The 20,010-nt window shown below is 41.3% G+C and overlaps 1 protein-coding gene across 1 annotated transcript in view; it reads left to right on the top strand.

Moving 5' to 3' along the window:
- The window catches only part of DNAH6 (dynein axonemal heavy chain 6), a 284,682-nt gene that overhangs the window by 177,944 nt on the left and 86,728 nt on the right, over positions 1-20,010 (top strand). The window contains exons 48-56 of the mRNA XM_052648894.1: positions 1,727-1,969; positions 3,243-3,410; positions 4,083-4,318; positions 5,867-6,128; positions 7,433-7,556; positions 8,554-8,750; positions 9,973-10,176; positions 12,487-12,612; positions 16,730-16,894. Of these exons, the coding sequence (XP_052504854.1) occupies positions 1,727-1,969; positions 3,243-3,410; positions 4,083-4,318; positions 5,867-6,128; positions 7,433-7,556; positions 8,554-8,750; positions 9,973-10,176; positions 12,487-12,612; positions 16,730-16,894 (1,725 nt within the window). The remainder of the gene's footprint in view (positions 1-1,726; positions 1,970-3,242; positions 3,411-4,082; positions 4,319-5,866; positions 6,129-7,432; positions 7,557-8,553; positions 8,751-9,972; positions 10,177-12,486; positions 12,613-16,729; positions 16,895-20,010) is intronic.

Here is a 20,010-nt window from a genome sequence, read left to right as displayed (position 1 = left end):
TGGACATGGGTTTGGGTGGAATCCGGGGGTTGGCGATGGACAGGGAGGCCTGGCATGCTGCGGTTCATGGGGTCACAAAGAGTCAGACATGACTGAGTGACTGAACTGAACTGATGGGGGAGAAGGTTCAAGAGAGGAGAAGGAAGAAGAATCAGAGACAAACCTTTCAAGGAGTTTTGCTCCAAAAGAGTACCAAGAGATGGGTAATAGCCAGAGGGGTATGTGAGGTCAAAAGAGAAGTATGTTTAAGTGGGGAACACAAGCAACACACGTGTGCTGATGGAAATGATTCAGAAAACAGAATTATATTGATGGTGCAGCAGACAGAGTTAGGCATTGCTGGACCAACAGGACTGAATAGGCAAAAAGAGATGGGACGGAGTTCCCAGTGAAGGGGCTGACCTGGGCAGGGAGCACGCATAGCTCACCCCAAAGCATAAAATGCAGGTAGAGGGGAAGACAGGGTGAAAGCTCACTGAAATTCTATTTGCATTGCTTCTATTTTTTTAATTATGTGGGGATCAAAGTCATGAATGGTGAAGAAGAGAGAGGAAGCGTTAGTAGTCTTAGGAAGTAACATAGGGTGTGAAATACTCGGGGGAATTAGAAGTGATGGGTGAGACAACACAGAAGTTTTTCTGGGATGCGCTAAGAACTCGCTTGAGCTAGTTGTCGTGAACTGACAATGAGACCAGTTAGCACAGCTGTGAGTTTTTCTCTAGCTGTGCTAGCTGCATGATTGTAGACATGAGGGTAACAGAGAGTTGCACTTGACTGACGTCCAGCTGAGCTCAAAGTGTTAGGAGAGGAGCAAATGAGTTGAGGTGAACAGGACAGTGATTACACCAAATTCAAATTGTATAATAGGCAGAGTAAGGACATGAGATCCCTGCATGTGATTTTAGTTATGAAATTTAAAACAGCCATGTTTATTCATTCAGCCTAGACATTCATTCAACAAACTTAGACAGCATATTAAAAGGCAGAGATATTACTTTGCCAACAAAGGTCTGTCTAGTCAAAGCTTTGATTTTTCCAGTAATCACATATGGATGTGGGAGTTGGATTATATAGAAAGCTGAGTGCTGAAGAATTGATACTTTTGAACTGTGGTATTGGAGAAGATTCTTGAGAATCCCTTGGACTGCAAGGAGATCCAACCAGTCCATCCTAAAGGAAATCAGTCCTGAATATTCATTGGAAGGACTGATGCTGAAGCTGAAGCTCCAATACTTTGGCCACCTGATTTGAAGAACTGACTCATTTGAAAAGACCCTGATGCTGGGAAAGATTAAAGGTGGTAGAAGAAGGGGATGACAGATGATGAGATTATTGGATGGCATTACCGACTCAATGGACATGAGTTTGAGTAAGCTCTGGGAGTTGGTGATAGACTAGGATGCCTGGCATGCTGCAGTCCATGGGGGTCACAAAGAGTCGGACACAACTGAGCGACTGAACTGACTAACTTATCCATTCAACCAACAGTAGTTTTTGAAAACTTCTATATAGCAGACACTGTGCTGGGGTCAGCAAATGCAGACCCAGACGCTCATCTATTGAACACAGCCATTCAGTTCATGAAACATCATGGACACAAGTAGGAGTAACAGTGAAGGGGAGCCAAGGTGAGGGAGAGTTGCAGAGAAATGCATTTTTCTTAATAGTTAAACCATGCATTATGGAAATGAGCAACTGACTTTCCAAATCATATCTTTATTTACAGTGGCCCAGAGAAGCACTTCTTTCTGTATCAAAGACGTTTTTCTCAAATGTTGATGCCGCAAATGAAGAACTGAGAGAAAAGCTTTCCCTCATGTGTGTGAATGTCCACCTGAGTGTCTCCAATATGGCGGAACGCTATTACGTGGAGCTCCGAAGACGGTACTACACAACACCCACTTCCTACTTGGAACTCATCAATCTCTACCTGTCTATGCTGACTGAAAAGAGGAAGCAGTTAGTTTCTGTAAGTTTAATATTATTAATTAAAAAAAAATTTTTTTTGGCTAGGTCTCAAAACCTTTACCAGAATGTGTAAGATCTATGTGCCATCTTGCCTGTTGGACATCTCTCCATCCTAACATGCCCTTGACAACCTACAATATGACCAAAAAGTATATTGTGTTGGTCATTTAGAGGCCTTGCCCTTCCTTAATATTTTGTCTTCTATCATTAACGTAAGATTCCTTGACTCAGGGATGTGATATGGACATTGTAACAGAATTAAATTGAGCCCATATCTAGCCACCTCTGCAGTGTTTAGTAAGAAGGAAAACTTCTGGTTTAGTAATGGAGATGGGAGTTTGGTTGTCTTACCTATCAGTGGTTCCCATTCAGAGCAAGGACTCGTGTCAGGCAGACCAGGTAGCACCTCTATTCTGAGTCTTTCTTCCTGAACAACTTGGAGCAGGTTTTGTAACTACTCCAATCTTAGTACAAAATAAGATTTTTAAAAATCTGTATCTACCTCTTGGATTGTTGTAGAATTTAAATAAGGTACTGTTTGTGAAGTATTAGAATATGATCTGATACAAATAAGTGCTCAGAATAGTTACTGTTTACTACATTGTCATCATTGTAATCATCATTAACATGACCTAAAATTTTCAACATTTTAAATAACAAAAATGAAATCATTTATCATTTAGATATTTTAAATGTTTTTCAATGGATATTACCTGGTAAATGTATGCCTAGTAAAATAATGTGACAGATATTTTTGAAACCAGCCTATTTGAGCCACCTTTTCTGTCTCATCCTCAAAAAAGTTATTTCCAGGTGGCTTCTTTACCAAATACTGCCCTTTGATCCTAGTCAAGGGTTTCCTACCCCTGTGGTCACATCAGCAACCAGAGATAAGTATCTGGGACACTGTCTCCATTGGGCCTCAGCCCTGCTGGTCCATCCTAAGGAAACAAGCTCCCAGAGATGTGAACTCCAGGAATTTCTATCTAAACTTGTCCTTAATTCATTCACCATGCTACCAAGCTACCACAGAGGCTAAAAATAATACAGTGTGATCCCTCAGTGATGCCCTCCTCCCGTGGCCAGGGGACAGGGATGCAAACCCACTGTGGTGAACTACAGGGCCATGTGTTCCTGTACGTTCAGTGTTAAGTATTACAAACTGATTGACTAATTCTGTGAATGCAAAATTCTAGCACATAAATCAGATAGAGATACCAATAAACTCATAGTTTGTAATACTCAACATAATAGTTATTTTCTTTGTCTTTTAGGCACGTGAGCGGGTGAAGAATGGTCTCACCAAGCTATTAGAAACAAATGTACTAGTAGATAAAATGAAATTAGATCTTTCAGCCTTAGAACCTGTCCTTTTAACAAAATCACAAGATGTTGAAGCCCTGATGGACAAATTGGCAGTGGATCAAGAAAATGCAGATCAGGTATGCAGCATCACCTGACAGTGGGTGAGGACACTTTGACCACCAGCTGACCCCTTACATACAATGATAAAGAACTGGACTTTTTAGATATGTTATTAAATTTAATTTAAATATGTTGCTAAAACAATGAACTGGTAGATCAGTTTAGCCATGCTTTTAATCCTGGCTCTCTCCCTGAGAATGAGGAAATGGGACAGAGAAAGTTGTAAGAAAAGTACAAGCTACAAATATAAAGCATCCAATCTTCTCCCAAGAATGAATTAGTTATTCATTCTTATGACTCTGTCTCCATTATTTTATCATCATGGCATGAGATGGACAAAGAAGAGTATAAAATGCAGTATACCTAATCTTCTTTCATCATTGGTCTGATTCAAAGGGGTAAATATAACTCACTATTATTTGCCTTGTTTTTTTTTTTTACTTTTTAAACTTTTTATTTCGTTTTGGGGTATAGCCAATTAAGAAACAATGTTGTAATAGTTTCAGCCATACATATACATATATCCATTCTCCCCCAAACCCACCTCCCATTCACGCTGCCACAGAACATTGAACAGAGTTCCATGTGCTATACAATAGGTCCTTATTGGTTATCCATCATTCACTTTGTTTTTAAACATTGAAATTCACATACTGAGATCACTTGAGCAGTCATGTTTCAATGATTAGGTCCGTAGCATTGTGCAAGAAGATGAAGCAATAGCAAAAGTGAAAGCCGAAGAGACCCAAGCCATAGCTGACGATGCTCAACGAGATCTTGAAGAAGCGCTCCCTGCCCTCGATGCTGCTAACAAAGCGTTGGATTCCTTAGATAAAGCGGATATATCTGAAATCAGAGTTTTCACAAAGCCTCCAGATATGGTCATGACCGTGATGGAGGCCATCTCCATTCTCTTGAATGCCAAGTGAGTGCCTCACAATCACCCAATACAAAATGCCTGGTGGAATTTCTTTGCTTTTTTCCTTCATTCTCATTTACATGTTTCATTCTTTTCTCTACCCTCTCATTGATTCGATTAGTCATCCAACAAATTGATTGGTACTTTAATAGTATTTTTTAATTAATTTATTAATTTTTATTTTTGGTCTTCATTGCTATGCAGGCTTTCTCTAGCTGTGGTGAGCAGGGGCTGCTGTCCAGCTCGGTTATAGTATGCCAGCTTCTCATTGTGGTAGCTTCTCTTGATGCACAACACAGGCTCTAGAGCAGGCAGCCTTCAGTAGTTGTGGTGCTCGATCTTAGCTGGCCCATGGCACATCATGGAATTTGCCCAGATCATGTCCCCTTCATTGGCAGGCAGATTTCCAACCACTGGACCACCAGGGGAGTTCCAATAGTATTTTTTTTTTTAATTATAAGTGACACACACATCACTAAACACCTATTTTTATAGCTTCTTTAGATTATCTTCGATTTTCTCTCTTGCTTAGAAATAACAATAGTAATAGTAGCAGTAAAACAAAACCCATTTTAGGTGGAAATTAACATAAATATCATTCTACAAATTATGCAAGTCAGTTAGATACAAACAAAGTGAGTTTTTATAACTGTAGTTCAACCAGTAAATGGGGCTTCCCTGGTGGCTCAGATAGCCTGAAATTCAGGAAACCTGCGTTTGATCCCTGGGCCAGGAAGATCCCTTGGAGGAGGAAATGGCAACCTACTCCAGTATACTTGCCTGGAAAATTCCATGGACGGAGCAGCCTGGTGGGCTACAGTCCATGGGATCGCAAAGAGTCATGCACAACTGAGCACCTAACACTTTCAACCAGTAAATAAGAACATTTTAGGAAACATCATTGTAAATATTAAAAAGAAAAAGCAGGCTATACACACTATGAAAGTAAATAACGTAAATATATGCCTAGAAAACAAAAGTAGTAACTCATGGTGCTCTTAAAGCCTAGCAAAATGCTTTCAGTAAATTGTGTTGTATTTCCTTTATAATAGGAAGACTCAGAGCAAGTTAAACTCGTTACATAACTAATGACATAGACAGTTGACGTTGTTGTTGTTCCGTCATTAAGTAGTGTCCAACTCTTTGCAACCCCATGGACTGAAGCATGCCAGGCTTCTGTGTCCTTCACTATCTCCCAGAGTTCGCTCAAATTCAAGTCCGCTGAGTTGGTGATGCCATCCAACCATCTCATCCTGTCATCCCCTTCTCCTCTTGCTCTCAATCTTTCCCACCATCAGGGTCTTTTCCAATGAACTAGCTCTTTGCATCAGGTGGCTAAAGTATTGGAGCTTCAGCATCAGTCTTTCCAATGAATATTGAAGATTGATTTCCTTTAGGGTTGACTGGTTTGATCTCCTTGCAGTCCAATTCCATGAAATCATGCATAATTGACATGTATCTGTAGAATAATATCTTAACGTTCTCAAAGGAATACATTTCTTTTGTCACATTCCTTTATTGCAATGCTATTAACTTACCATTTGTGTCTTTTAGACCTGACTGGCCGACAGCAAAGCAACTTCTTGGTGACTCTAACTTCCTAAGAAGGCTTTTAGAATATGATAAGGAAAATATTAAGCCTCAAATCCTGGCAAAACTTCAAAAGTATATTAATAATCCTGATTTTGTGCCTGAAAAAGTTGAGAAAGTATCCAAAGCATGTAAATCCATGTGCATGTGGGTAAGAGCCATGGATTTGTATTCCCGAGTTGTCAAAGAAGTCGAGCCAAAAAGACAGAAACTCCGTGCTGCACAGGTATATTGTCTGTGTTGTGATATCTTATAGAATCAACGACCATGATCATCAGACATTCAAGCTTCTTTTGTGGTGCCATTGAGACCCTATGCAATATAGATAGTAATCATGCTCTTGAAGATTATTTTTCGTTTTCACAAAAGTGTTAGTCGCTCAGTCATGTCTGACTGTGATCTCATGGACTGTAGCCCACCAGGCTCCTCTGTCCATGGAATTCTCCAGGCAAGAATACTGGAGTAGGCCACCATTCCCTTCTTTAGGGGATCTTCTCAACTGAGCAGTTGAACCTGGTCTCCTGCATTGCAGGCAGATTCTTTACCACCTGAGCCATCAGGGAAGACCAGAGTAGCTAGTAGAGATTGTTATTTCACGTTCCCAGTGCTGTGGGTCCGGTTTGATCCCTGGTTAGGGAACCAGATCTCACACGCTGCAATTGAGAGTTTATATGCTGCAACTAAAGATCCCATATGCCACAACTATGACCCAGCATAGCCAAATAAATAAGTAAACATTTAAAAAAAAAAAGATTCAAACATGAACAAGTGTGGCTGTGTTTCAATATAACTTTATTTATGGTCATTGAAATTCAAATCATATAATTATCATGTGTTATGAAATATTATTCCTTTGATTTTTTTTTCCCTAACCATTTAAAACTGTAACCACACAAAAATAGGTAGCAGGCTGGATTTGGCCTGCAAGCCATAGTTTCAGACCTCTGCTCTAGAGAACTAGTTAGGAAAGATTAGTTTTCACTATTGCATGAATATTTCATTTGTTTTATCATTTTTAAAATACTTATTTATTTTTAGCTGTACTGAGTCCTCATTGCCGTTCAGACCTTTTCTCTAGCTGTGGTGAGCAGGGTCTACTCGATGCACAGGCTTCTCACTGCAGTGGCTTCTCTTGTCGTGAAGCATGGGCTCCAGGGTTCATGGTGTTCAGTAGTTGTAGCACATGGGCTCAGTAGTTGCAGCTCCCTGGCTCCAGAGTTACAGGGAAGCCTTGTTTTAGCATTTAAAGTTAACAGTTCATTGTAGTAACTAATTCACCTCCAAATGCTTAGTACATCTGTTTTGCTAATCTTTCTACGATTCATTGGGCTTTGTTTTGTTCTGTTTAGTCCTCCTCTTATATTTTATTCTACTTTATATTTAGTTTAATTTTGTATATCATATCAAAATCTTTTAGAACAAAGGGAGAAAGAGAAAGTAAATCTGATTTTTTTCAAAATAGCCTATTATAAATGGGCAAATTCAACCCTCTTTGGAGCTTATTCTTAAAATATTTCTTGATTTTATTAGGCTGAACTTGATATCACTATGGCTACTTTGAAAGAAAAGCAAGCATTACTAAGACAAGTAGAAGAACAAATACAAGCCTTACAAGATGAATATGACAAAAGTGTGAATGAGAAAGAAAGTCTGGGTAAGTAACTATAAAATCTGTGTTGGTTAGGAAATGCCAGATTTTCCAAAGGAGACAGTGTTTTCAGACAGTCAGATCTCAGTTTCCATCCAACATATGGGCGTATTTGCATTAGATGGATGGCCTTAACCTTCAAGTATAACATTAGAAGAACTGAGTACATTGTATGCATTCAGCTTCTCTGTCTGAATAAGACAGAGCAGCACGTGAATTTGATCCAGAAAATAAATACTACAGGGACAAGAAGAGAGCTCTGTCTTCAGCCAGAAGAAAGGAGTATCAAAAAGGGGCTCTCTGTCACAGATGTGAAGAACAAACATATGGATACCAAGTGGGAACGGGGAAGGATGAATTGAAAAATTGGGATTGACATATACACACTGTTGATACTATGTATAAATTCATATCAGATTCTTTGCGACTGTAGCCCACTGGACTCTGTCTATGGAATTCTTCAGGCAAGAATACTGGAGGGGGTTGCCATTTCCTTCTCCAGAGGATCTTCCTGACCCAGGGATCCAACCCAGGTCTTTTGCATTGCAGGCAGATTCTTAACTGTCTGAGCCACCAGGGAAGCCCCCATAAAATAGATTACTAAGGAGAACCTACTGTATAGCACAGGGAACTCTGCTCAGTGCTCTGTGGTGACCTAAAAGGGAAGACGATCCAAAAAGGATGGGATATATTTATATATATGGCTGATTCACTCTGTGGTACAACAGAAACTGACACGGCTATGTAAAGCAACTATACCGCAATTTAAAATTAATTAATTAAAAATAAAGTGAAAGGAACTCTCTGCATAGGCGATTCAAAGCACTTGGACTTGGCTCTGAAATGAGAACTTGGGCTAAATTGGCCTGAGGTTTCCCAGAGATGTATTGACATCATTAACCAAATAATGGTCATTCTGCTATAAGCAGAAGCAGATGAGTAAACTTCTTATACTGTAGGAAAATACTGAATGACATAACCTGATTTTCTTTCGATTTTCTAGCAAAGACAATGGCACTGACCAAAGCACGTCTGGTACGTGCTGGAAAGCTGACGGCTGCATTAGGAGACGAGCAAGTCCGATGGGAAGAAAGCATCCAGAAATTCAACGAGGAGATATCGAATATCGTTGGGAATGTGTTCATAGCAGCAGCTTGTGTGGCCTACTACGGGGCCTTCACAGCCCAGTACAGGCAATCGGTGAGCAAACGTACTTCCTGTGAGGACTGAGAAGCAGCTGATACTGGGGGAGGCGGGATGTGTGCGTCATTTTTCTGGATTTAGACGGAGGCTCTCTATGATGGAAACTTAGGTCTACATTCCACTACCCACCACCTCCCCTATTGTTCTTCAGTCACTAAGGCATGTCTGACGCTTTGCTACCCCATGAACTGCAGCACACCAGGCTTCCTTGTCCCTCACCATCTCCCAGAGTTTGCTCAAACTCATGTCCTTTGAGTTGGTGATGCCATCCAACCATCTCATCCTCTGTCATCCCCTTCTCCTCCTGCCTTCAGTCTTTCCCAGCAATCTTTCTGAGCTTCAGCTTCAGCATCAGTCCTTTTATTGAATATTCAGAATTGATTTCCTTTTGAATTGACTAGTTTGATCTCCTTGCAGTCCAAGGGACTCCCCTGTACCCCTAGGCTTTCCTTAACACAGTCCTTCTTTCCCTCTCCTGTCTTAGAAAGTTACTCACAGCTTTGCTTACACAACACAGCAACCTGGGAGAAGAAAAAGAGACATGTAGTCTCCCACCCCTAGGATCAGAAGTGGCACCAAATTCAGCCAGGATGAAGTGTTCTGAATTGCCGAGGCTGCTACACAGGCTCAGCAATGGGAAAGAGCAGGGATTATTTGGAGACATTTGCAAAACACTTTTATGAAATGCCTTTCAAAACATGTTTTGCCCTGACCTTCAGTTCTAAAACCTAGTTGGTGTGAGACTCACAGAGACTCTCCAGGAGCTCAAGGGTCAACTGATTCTAATCAAGCAAGGGGGCCAGGAGTGCTGTTGGGGGAGACAGGTCCCTGTTGTGCGTGTCTGCACCACTCATTGAAGGAGGTGAATGCTAATAGCCTCTGCCTCATCTGCTAATTCTCAGGATCACCCAAGGTCATTGTGGGAACCCCCAACTTCTCCACGTGGTCTCAGACTCTCCCCAGAGTGAAGACTACCATGACACCCCCTGTGTTTTATACTTGAGAAACCTGGGGTCCTGACAGCACGTATGATGTGCCCAAAGCCACGCCTAGCTAATGGTGTAGTTCTAGCCCCCGGATCTCCTAATTCTTTGTCCACTTCTTATGTCCTGGGCTCTGATTCCAGGATGCCTGTGGAGCCTGATAGGACTTGTTTTGTGGATCCTCATTTACTAAGTGTTCCTGACTCATATACAAGTAAACTTTTCTCCTTCGACAGCTTATAGAGTATTGGATCCAGGACTGTCAGTCTCTGGAGATCCCAATCAACCCCGACTTCAGTCTCATTAACATTCTCGGCGATCCCTACGAAATACGGCAGTGGAACACAGACGGGCTGCCCCGGGACTTGACATCAACGGAAAATGGCATTCTGGTTACTCAAGGCAGACGGTGGCCTTTGATGATTGATCCCCAAGATCAGGTGTGTAACCAGTTCTTCAGATGAAGAGCAGCTTATTTACTCTGCTTAATATCATTCTATTACAAATTCTAAAAGTAGACTTCAGTGTACTTGTAAGATCTTGGATGTAAACCTACAAGGCCACCAAGATGTCTTCTAGTTCACATCCCTCATTTTATGGAGAAAGTAAAAAGGGAAGAGTCCAAGTGCTCTGCACACTTGATTTTAGTTGGTTTTATTTAGAGAGTTGACCATTTGTTTTCTGTTTTCTATGGGAGCAGAAATTCATTCCTGTATAGTCCTTGTCAGAGGAGTCAGAATGAATTTGGTGCTAGTGGTAAAGTATCTTCCTGCAATGCAAGAGACCCGTGTTCAATCCCTGGGTCAGGAAGGGAATGGTTATCCATTCCAGTATTCTTGCCTGGAGAATTCCATGGACAGAGGAGCCTGGTGGGCTACAGTCCTTGGGTTTGCAAGGAGTCAGACATGACTGAGCAACTAACATTTCCACTTTCACGTGATGAATTTGGGACCAGCTTTCCCGGAATTTACTGAATTCCATTATCTGACTCCTAAGTCCTTGGATCAGTTGTTCTAAATGGCTGTTGTTTCATCGCTAAATCGTGTCTGACTCTTTGCAATCCAATGAACTGCAGCACGCCAAGCTTCCCCTGTCCTTCACTATCTCCCAGAGCTTGCTCAGATTCATGTCCACTGAGTCAGTGGTGCTATCTAACCATTTCATCATGTTCTAAATGGGGTTTAGAAAATGGAGTCAATTTGAAAGCAAGGGAGACAACCTTGAACACCTTGCATGAGCTTTATTTTCATAGATGGATCTTGAACACCTTGTGTGAACTTTTTTTTTAACCTAGATGGTAAAATAAATAAATAAATAAATCTTTATTTGTCCCAAGTTTGAACAACAACAAAAAAGAATCCCAAACATTAGAATTTAAAAGTGTTTTTATTTGCAAGGGGAGTGATTTTTCTTTTATTTTACATTTTTTTAAATCAGAGTATAATTGACTTCCAATGTTGTATTAGTTTCAAGTGGGAATCTGTTATATATTCAGATTTATAAGATTCTTTGCCCATATAGGGCATTGCAGAGTACTGAGTAGAGTTCCCTATGCTATACAGTAGGTCCTTATTAGTGATCTATTTTATATATAGTAGTATGTATATGTCAATCCCAACCTTCTGATGTATCCCTCCCCTACTTACTTTCTTGGAGAAGTAAATAGGAATCCACTCCAGTATTCTTGCCTGGAAAATCCCATGGATGGAGGAGCCTGGCAGGCTACAGTCCATGGGGTCACAAAGAGTCAGACACGACTGAGCAACTTCTTTTTCACTTTCACTTACTTTCTGGTAACCATGTTTGCTTTCTAAATCTGTAATTCTATTTCTGTTTTCTAAATAAGTTCATTAGTACCGTTTTGTTTTAGATCCACATATAAATGGTATCATATGATGTTTGTCTCTGACTTACTTCACTCAGTATGGCAATCTCTATATTTATCCATGTTGCTGCAAATATCATTATTTTGTTCTTTTTTTGGCTGAATAATATTCCATTGTATAGGTGTACCACATCTTTTTTTTCATTCCTCTGTGATAGAAATTTAGTTTGCTTCCATGTCTTGGTGATTGTAAATAGTGCTGCCAAGAACGCTGGGATTCATACATTGATATATTTTCGAATTATTGTTTTCTCCAGATATATGACCAGGAGTGGGATTGCTGGATCATAAGACAACTCTATTTTTAGTTTTTTAAGAAATCTCCTTACTGTTCTCCATAGTGGCTGCACCAGCTTACATTCCCACTACCAGTGTAGGAGGGTTCCCTTTTATCTACACCTTCTCCAACATTTATTGTTTGTAGATTTTTTTGATGATAGCCATTCTGAAGTGTATGAAGTGATACCTCATTGTAGTTTTGATTCACATTTCTTTAATAATTAGCAATATTGAGAATCTTTTCATGTGTATTTTTATCTATCTGTATGTCTTCTTTGGAGAAATGCTATATCTTCCACCCATATTTTGATTGGGTTGTTTGGTTTTTTCCTTGATATTGAGCTGCATGAGCTGTTTATATATTTTGGAGATTAATTCCTAGTTGGTTGCTTCATCTGCAAATATTTTCTCCCATTCTGAGGGTTGTCTTTTCATTTCGTTTAATGAATGAAAACATTAAACAAAATATTTCCTTTGCTCTGTAAAATCTTTCAAACTTGTTTCTAGATTGAACATAGTTTCTAAACTTTAAAAACTTTCACATTTTTACAAACTGAAATGTCCTACTCTGTGCTTTCTCATACAGGCAAACCGCTGGATAAGAAACAAAGAAAGCAAAAATGGTTTAAAGATCATTAAGCTCACAGATAGTAATTTCTTACGCACACTTGAAAATTCGATCCGACTTGGTTTACCTGTCTTACTGGAAGAGGTTTGCTTTTTCACTTTTTTGTTTTCCTTGTGTTAGTTTCCAACCTTCAGACCATATCTGAAATCCTGTACAGGCAATGGCTACATTATGACAAAGACACCAGTCAGCTCCCTTTTCTAAATGGTCAAACCAATTGCTTTGCTCCTTAAACAACACACTCTCATATGGGGAATGGTCTGTCACTGAACCAATTTTTGGAAGACACTGCTTTGGTGTGAAGTGGGATGGTCACTGTCTTCTGACACTGCTGATTCTCAGGCCTCGTGTGACTCTTGATCATTAGCAGCCCCAGAAATTCAAAGCAACAAACTCATCAGGGCATGTCTCCTTGAACCACTGATGTGGAGCCAGTAAAGCACCCGAAGAAGTATAAATATTATTTTTCACTTAGACATAAAGTTAGAATTCAATTGAGTGGTATGGTATAAACTTTCACTTTTTTAAAAAAAGTATATATTTTTTAAAACTTTGTGCTTTATTTCTTCAGAATGAAATCACTCCAAGAGTGGAGGTTTTTTAACCTGTTCATTCACTCAACACACATTGTTTGAGAATCAATGGCAAATAATACAAAGATGGTTCTTGCCCTTAATAAGTTGACTATCTAGTTGGGTACAGAGACAATAAACAGAGAAAAGAGAGAAAAAATGAGACAGAGGAGACGAAGAGAACTTGTGGTAGGGACTTCGAAGAGATAAACCCAGTGCTGACATAGCTAATAAGGAGGTAGGGTGGGGAGAGCTGACTACCGTCACGGTTACCAATAGTAACATTTAAGCTGTGACCTGTATGAAGAGTTCACCATGAGCACTCAGAAAGATAGGCTTTCCAGGCAAAGAGGACAGCATGTACAGCAGCCTTGGACACAAAAGAAACTGGGTAACAATTGTAGTTTATTTCCTTAATTTCCCATACTAGTTGTATAAGAGAAGAATGAGTAAATGAACACTGTGAGCTTAGTCTCGGTGTAACTGTGTTTAGCCGGATCTCTGCAGCTGCAGAATGGCGAGAAGCTCAGAACAGACCAAGGACCTAGGGCAGCTTAGCTGCAACCCTGGCCTGGTGCAGCTAATATTAGAAACAGGTACCTCTTACTGATGGCTTCCCCCGTGGCTCAGCAATAAAGAATCCATCGGCAATGCAGGACATGCAAGAGATGTGGGTTTGATCCCCTGGAGGAGAGCATGGCAACCCACTCCAGTATTCTTGCCTGGAGAATTCCATGGACAGAGAAGCCTCACAGGCTACAGTCCATGCAGCTGCAAAGAGTCGAACACGACTGAAGCAACTTAGCACACACGCATCACTCACTGAATGCTTCCTATACACCAGACTCTGGTGGTGGTGTTTTATGTGTATGAACTCTGATCCACACTGCACCTTACAAGGTGGTTACTACTATTATTCCATTTCACCAATGAGGAATCTGAGGCACAGAAATGTGAAGTAAACCATTTGAGAAGCCTTGATTGTATAGAAAATCCACAGCAAGTTACCAGGCTCCCAGTCTGAGCTCCATAGAGCACAAGAATCCTCCATGTGTGGCTGTGACCTTGACCAAAATGGGCAAGGTTCTGTAATGGGTCCCAGGCCCCCATTTAAACCCTGAAGTTACGGGAGAGGGGGAGATCTCCAAAAATCTTTGGCAGGGAGTCTCTCTTGCTTTCTGTGAGTTAGTGTCACTCAGATTATACACCTAACTGCTTTCCACATTTGTGGGGTGATATTTTCAAACTTTGCCTGCACCCACTGGTGTGAAATAGAGTTAACCAATCTCAATCACTGTCTTTTAATGAAATAAAATAGATTTTTATGTATTTTTAATTCATCTGCATTTATTACGACTTTTAAAGCTGGAATGTGAGTTAAGCACTACCTTCACAAAACTTGCTCTGAGTTGCTTTTCAAATGGCTTTCCATCATTCCTAGGTAGGCTTAGAAATGTGCTACTCTAAAAAATATTTGTCTTTGGAAAACAAGTCCTACGGGTATTTATTTCCATTAAGTTGGTTTAGTTTAACATACTAATTTCTAGAGGCTTGGCACATGCAGTTGATCACTACAGGGGATGGGAGGTTTGAAAAGCAGATTCCAGAAGATGAAAGTCACTTTAACAAGTTGTCGTTGTTCTTGTTTAATCGCTCAGTCCTGTTTTGTGACCCCTTGGACTGTAGCCCCCCAGTCTCCTCTGTCCATGGGACTTGCCAGGCAAGAATACTGGAGTGGGTTGCCATTTCCTTCTCAAGGGGATCTTCCTGACCCAGGGATTGAACCTGAGTCTCCTGCACTGCATCTGGATCCTTTACCACTGAGTCACCAGGGAAGCCCAGCTTTAATGACTGTTTTTCTTTTAAATATCAATGTGTATATTAAAACTTCAGAACACTTCAGTGACAAAAGACCCAGTCCACTAAAAATCTGCTTGATAGCTAAATACTTCAGGCCACGAAGGTAATGTTGGTTACACGCACCTTACAAGAAACACTACTTCAGTCCATTAAGCCAACATGAAAGTAGGAAAGAAAAACTAGCTCTGCTTTAGTGCCAAAAGTATCACAGTGTCACACTTAGTAGGAATAAATCTTATCTTCCCTTGTCGTACAGATTTTTAAATGTTAACAAAATTAAGGAAATACCTGAAAACATTTTCAGAGGGAATGGAAACAGAATGTTGAACAGGTAGCCAACTAATCCTCAAGTGGAGCTTCATCTACTTCCTCCATGAGGGACATGTCATAGAATAGACTTTAAAAAGCACAAAACTGGGGACTTCCCTGGTGGTCCAGTGGCTAAGACTCCGTGCTCCCAGTGTAGGGGACCTGGGTTCGATCCATGATTGGGGAACTAGATTTCATATGCTGCAACTAAAAAAAGAAGATTGTATTGCTACAGTTAAGACCCAGTGCAGCCAAAAATAAATATTTTTTTAAAAATAAAAATAGTAAAAAGCACAAAATTGTATTGTGGGTAGTAAGGGAAACTTTTATCTCATAAACTTTTGTTTTAAGAAATTGCATGTTCAGTTACCACATCGCGATTTAAAATAGATCTGTTAGCTATTGTTGTTGTTTAGTCGCTAAGTCATGTCCAATTCTTTGTGACCCCATGGACTGTAGCCCCCAAGGCTCCTCTGTCCATGGGATTTCCCAGGCAAGAATACTGGAGTGGGTTGTCATTCCCTTCTCCAGGGAATCTCCCTGACCCAGGGATTAAACCCAAGTCTCCCACATTGCAGGCAGACTCTCTACCACCTGAGCCCCCAGAGAAGTCCAGGTTCTGTTAGCTATAAATTACATCAAATTTTGGCAGCTCCCAAGCCCCCATCACAAAGCTGATATAAAGATGTTTATCATGGAGATTGTTGGCAATGCCTACATGTCCATGTTCTTACCAACAATCAGATTTGCTTTGAGGGGGGTACAAATTACTATCATGTAGTGTAGAGATCTACAAACTTTCTGTGAAGAGCCAGATATTTTGGGTTTTTCAGGTCACATACTGCATTCTTGCCTGGAGGATCCCTTGGACAGAGGAGCCTGGGGGGCTGTGGTCCATAGGGTCACACAGAGTCAGACATCACTAAAGCAACTTACTATGCATGGTCTGTCTATAAATATTCTCTGAACAAATACTCTTCTTTGTTTTGTTTACTTTGGGGGTTTTGTTTATTTGTTTTATAACCCTTTAAAAAGATAAGAATCATTCTTAGCTCAAGAGCTATACCAAAACAGGCCCCACTGGGCCAGATTCAGCCTGCAGGATGGAGTTTGCCATGCAAACCATGAAGGAGAACAGAGTTTCCTTTGTCTGGGACCTGTTCAAGGACCACCCTGTGGATTCTTCTATCTTAGCTGCTTTCTCCTGGGGATGAATTGTGTATAAATTTAGCCCAAATAAATATATAACCTTCCTATTTCTTATCTCTAGAGTATCAAGGAAACAAACTCTGGAAAATGTACACTGTTAGAGGGAGTGAGAGGAGTTTAAGAAATATCCATAATATGACCACTGAAAATTTGCCTGTTCAGAGTGAAGTTTGAACATAAATTTGAAAAAGTTGCTGCCATGCATTTAATGCCTTTTGAAAATATATTTTTTTATTGTTTTAACATTTAAGCTTAGAGAAACTCTGGATCCAGCTCTGGAACCCATCCTGTTGAAACAGACTTTCATCAGTGGTGGACGACTGCTGATTCGCCTTGGAGACTCGGACATTGATTATGATAAAAACTTCAGGTTCTACATGACGACCAAACTGCCGAACCCCCACTACCTGCCTGAGGTACAGCTGCAGGCCTGGAACCCTCAGCCTGAGAGGGTTTTGCTGGTGTGATGGGTTTCCCCTTGCTGAAAGGAATGACTCCTCCTAACCCCTCTTCCCCTCTGTCACTCCCTCCTCCTACCATCTTCTACTTGCTTCTCTTCAGAGTCCTGACTGATTCCAGTCACCCTTCTGCTCACCTTCTGATTGGGACTCAACTCCCTCCCACTGCTGGATCCCCAGTCCCCACCCTGTCTCACTTCCCTGTGCTCCTTTTCTGCTCTCCAGTCATTCTAATGAATCATCTAATTCTAGTGAATCATCTAATTCTAATGAATTCCAATCATCTAATCATTCAAGAAAATTAGAAATACCAAGGGAACATTTCGTGCAAAGATGGGCACAATAAAGAACAGAAATGGTATGGACCTAACAGAAGCAGAAGATATTAAGAAGAGGTGGCAAGAATACACAGAACTATACCAAAAAAATGTTCACGACCCAGATAATCACAATGGTGTGATCACTCACCTAGAGCCAAACATCCTGGAAGTCAAGTGGGCCTTAGGAAGCATCACTACGAACAAAGCTAGTGGAGGTGATGGAATTCCAGTTGAGCTATTTCAAATCCTAAAAGATGATGCTGTCAAAGTGCTGCACTCAATGTGTCAGCAAATTTGGAAAACTCAGCACTGGCCACAGGACTGGAAAAGGTCAGTTTCTTTCCAACCCTAAAGAAAGGCAATGCCAAAGAATGCTCAAACAACCATACAATTGCACTCATCTCACATGCTAGCAAAGTAATGCTCAAAATTCTCCAAGCCAGCTTCAACAGTATATGAACTGTGAACTTCCAGATGTTCAAGCTGGATTTAGAAAAGGCAGAGGAACAAGAGATCAAATTGCCAACATCTGTTGGATCATTGAAAAAGCAAGAGAGCTCCAGACAAATATCTACTTCTGCTTTATTGACTATGCCAAAGTCTTTGACTGTGTGGATCACAACAAACTGGAAAATTCTGAAAGAGATGGGAATACCAGACCACCTGACCTGCCTCCTGAGACATCTGTATGCAGGTCAGAAAGCAACAGTTAGAACTGAACATGGAACAACAGACTGGTTCCAAATAGGAAAAGGAGTACGTCAAGGCTGTATATGGTCACCCTGCTTATTTGACTTATATGCAGAGTACATCATGAGAAATGCTGGGCTGGATGAAGCACAAGCTGGAATCAAGATTGCCGGGAGAAATATCAATAACCTCAGATATGCAGATGACACCACCCTTATGGCAGAAAGTGAAGAAGAACTAAAGAACCTCTTGATGAAAGTGAAAGAGGAGAGTGAAAAAGTTGGCTTAAAGCTCAACATTCAGAAAACGAAGATCATGGCATCCTGTCCCATCACTTCATAGCAAATAGATGGGGAAACAGTGGAAAGAGTGACACATTTTATTTTGGGGGGCTCCAAAATCACTGCAGATGGTGACTGTAGCTGTGAAATTAAAAGATCCTTGCTCATTGGAAGGAAGGTTACGACCAACCTAAAGAGTATATTAAAAAGCAGAGACATTACTTTGCCAACAAAGGTCTGTCTAGTCAAAGCTATGGTTTTTCCAGTAGTCTTGTATGGATGTGAGAGTTGGACTATAAAGAAAGCTGAGGGCCTGAGAATTGATGCTTTTGAACTGTGGTGTTGGAGAAGACTCTTGAGAGTCCGTTGGACTGCAAGGAGACCCAACCAGTCCATCCTAAAGGAAATCAGTCCTGAATATTCATTGGAAGAACTGATGCTGAAGCTGAAACACCAATACTTTGGCCACCTGATGTAAAGAACTGACTCATTTGAAAAGATCCTGATGCTGGGAAATATTGAAGGCAGGAGGAGAAGGGGTCAACAGAGAATGAGATAGTTGGATGGCATCACCGACTCAATGGACATGAGTTTGGGTAAACTCCGGGAGTTGGTGATAGACAGAGAGGCCTGGTGTACTGCAGTCCATGGGGCCACAAGGAGTCTGAAACGACTGAGCGACTAAACTCAACTGAACTGAATCATTCTTCTCTCTCCTCGGAACTAAGGCCATTCGTCCCCTCTTATTGTGGCTGAGAAATGACTCAGAGCCTAAGAGAGCCTCCAAGGGTGGGGGGATCTGTCAATGTCTGTGTGTGCCTGGCAGACAGCCTCAAATGAGAAGATGGCCTGCTTGAGAACTCTGGTGACCGATGACATTAGAGGGTCATGATTCTAATGTCTGGAGTCTGTACTTAGAGCTCTGGAGGAGAGGCTTCTTGTCCCCTTCCTCGTGCTCTCAGACTGTTGAAGGAAGCTATGTGAGCCCCACATCCATCCACAAGTCTCTGAACCGCAGTAAGATCCAGACAATTCCCTCCTCTTGTGCTGCAGAGCTGGAGGCAGTTGTAACAGAAAAGAAGACAGCTGGGATTCCTCTCTCCTTCCCCACAGGGAGCTCCGAGGGACGGCTGGACCTAGCCACCTACCCATCCCCACTTCCCTCCTCCACCCACTCATAGCCTGGGGCTGCCTCTGCTCCAGGCACAGCCACTAACTCTGCAGGATACCCCTTCTCTAGTGGTGTCCAAGGAGTGAGAGAAGAGAATTTTCCTCAAATTCACTCCTCTAAAACTCCCACTAAAAGTCATCTTGGAAAATACTATTCCAAAGAGTATCATTTCGTTTTAATTACTGAAACCTCATAGCTGCCTCTCTTCCCTGGATGTATTCAGGCTGAATGAAATTGACACCTTTCTTGCATAAAATGAGGGAAATGCTCTTAAAAGCCTAGGTCAGGGTTTACTTGTCAGCCTCGTTGGGTTTAAATATGTAGCCGCTGCCAGAGCTCACTTCCCAAGAGCCATTTTAGATTTAAGAAAGCTCAGTTGGTAAAGAATCCACCTGCAATGCAGGGGACCCTGTTCAATTCCCAAGTTAGGAAGATCCCCTGGAGAAGGGATAGGCTACCCACTCCAGTATTCTTGGGCTTCCCTGGTGGCTCAGATGGTAAAGAATCTGCCTGCAGCGCAGGAGACCTGGGTTCAATCCCTGGGTTGGGAAGATCCCCTGGAGGAGGGCAGAGTAACCCACTCCAGTATTCTTGCCTGGAGAATCCCCGTGG

Source organism: Budorcas taxicolor, chromosome 11 (genome assembly GCF_023091745.1).
Source record: "Budorcas taxicolor isolate Tak-1 chromosome 11, Takin1.1, whole genome shotgun sequence".
In the NCBI taxonomy this organism is placed as follows: Eukaryota; Metazoa; Chordata; class Mammalia; order Artiodactyla; family Bovidae; genus Budorcas; species Budorcas taxicolor.
The sequence above is the reverse complement of the archived record's forward strand: the minus strand, read 5'-3'. Positions and strand labels throughout refer to the sequence as shown.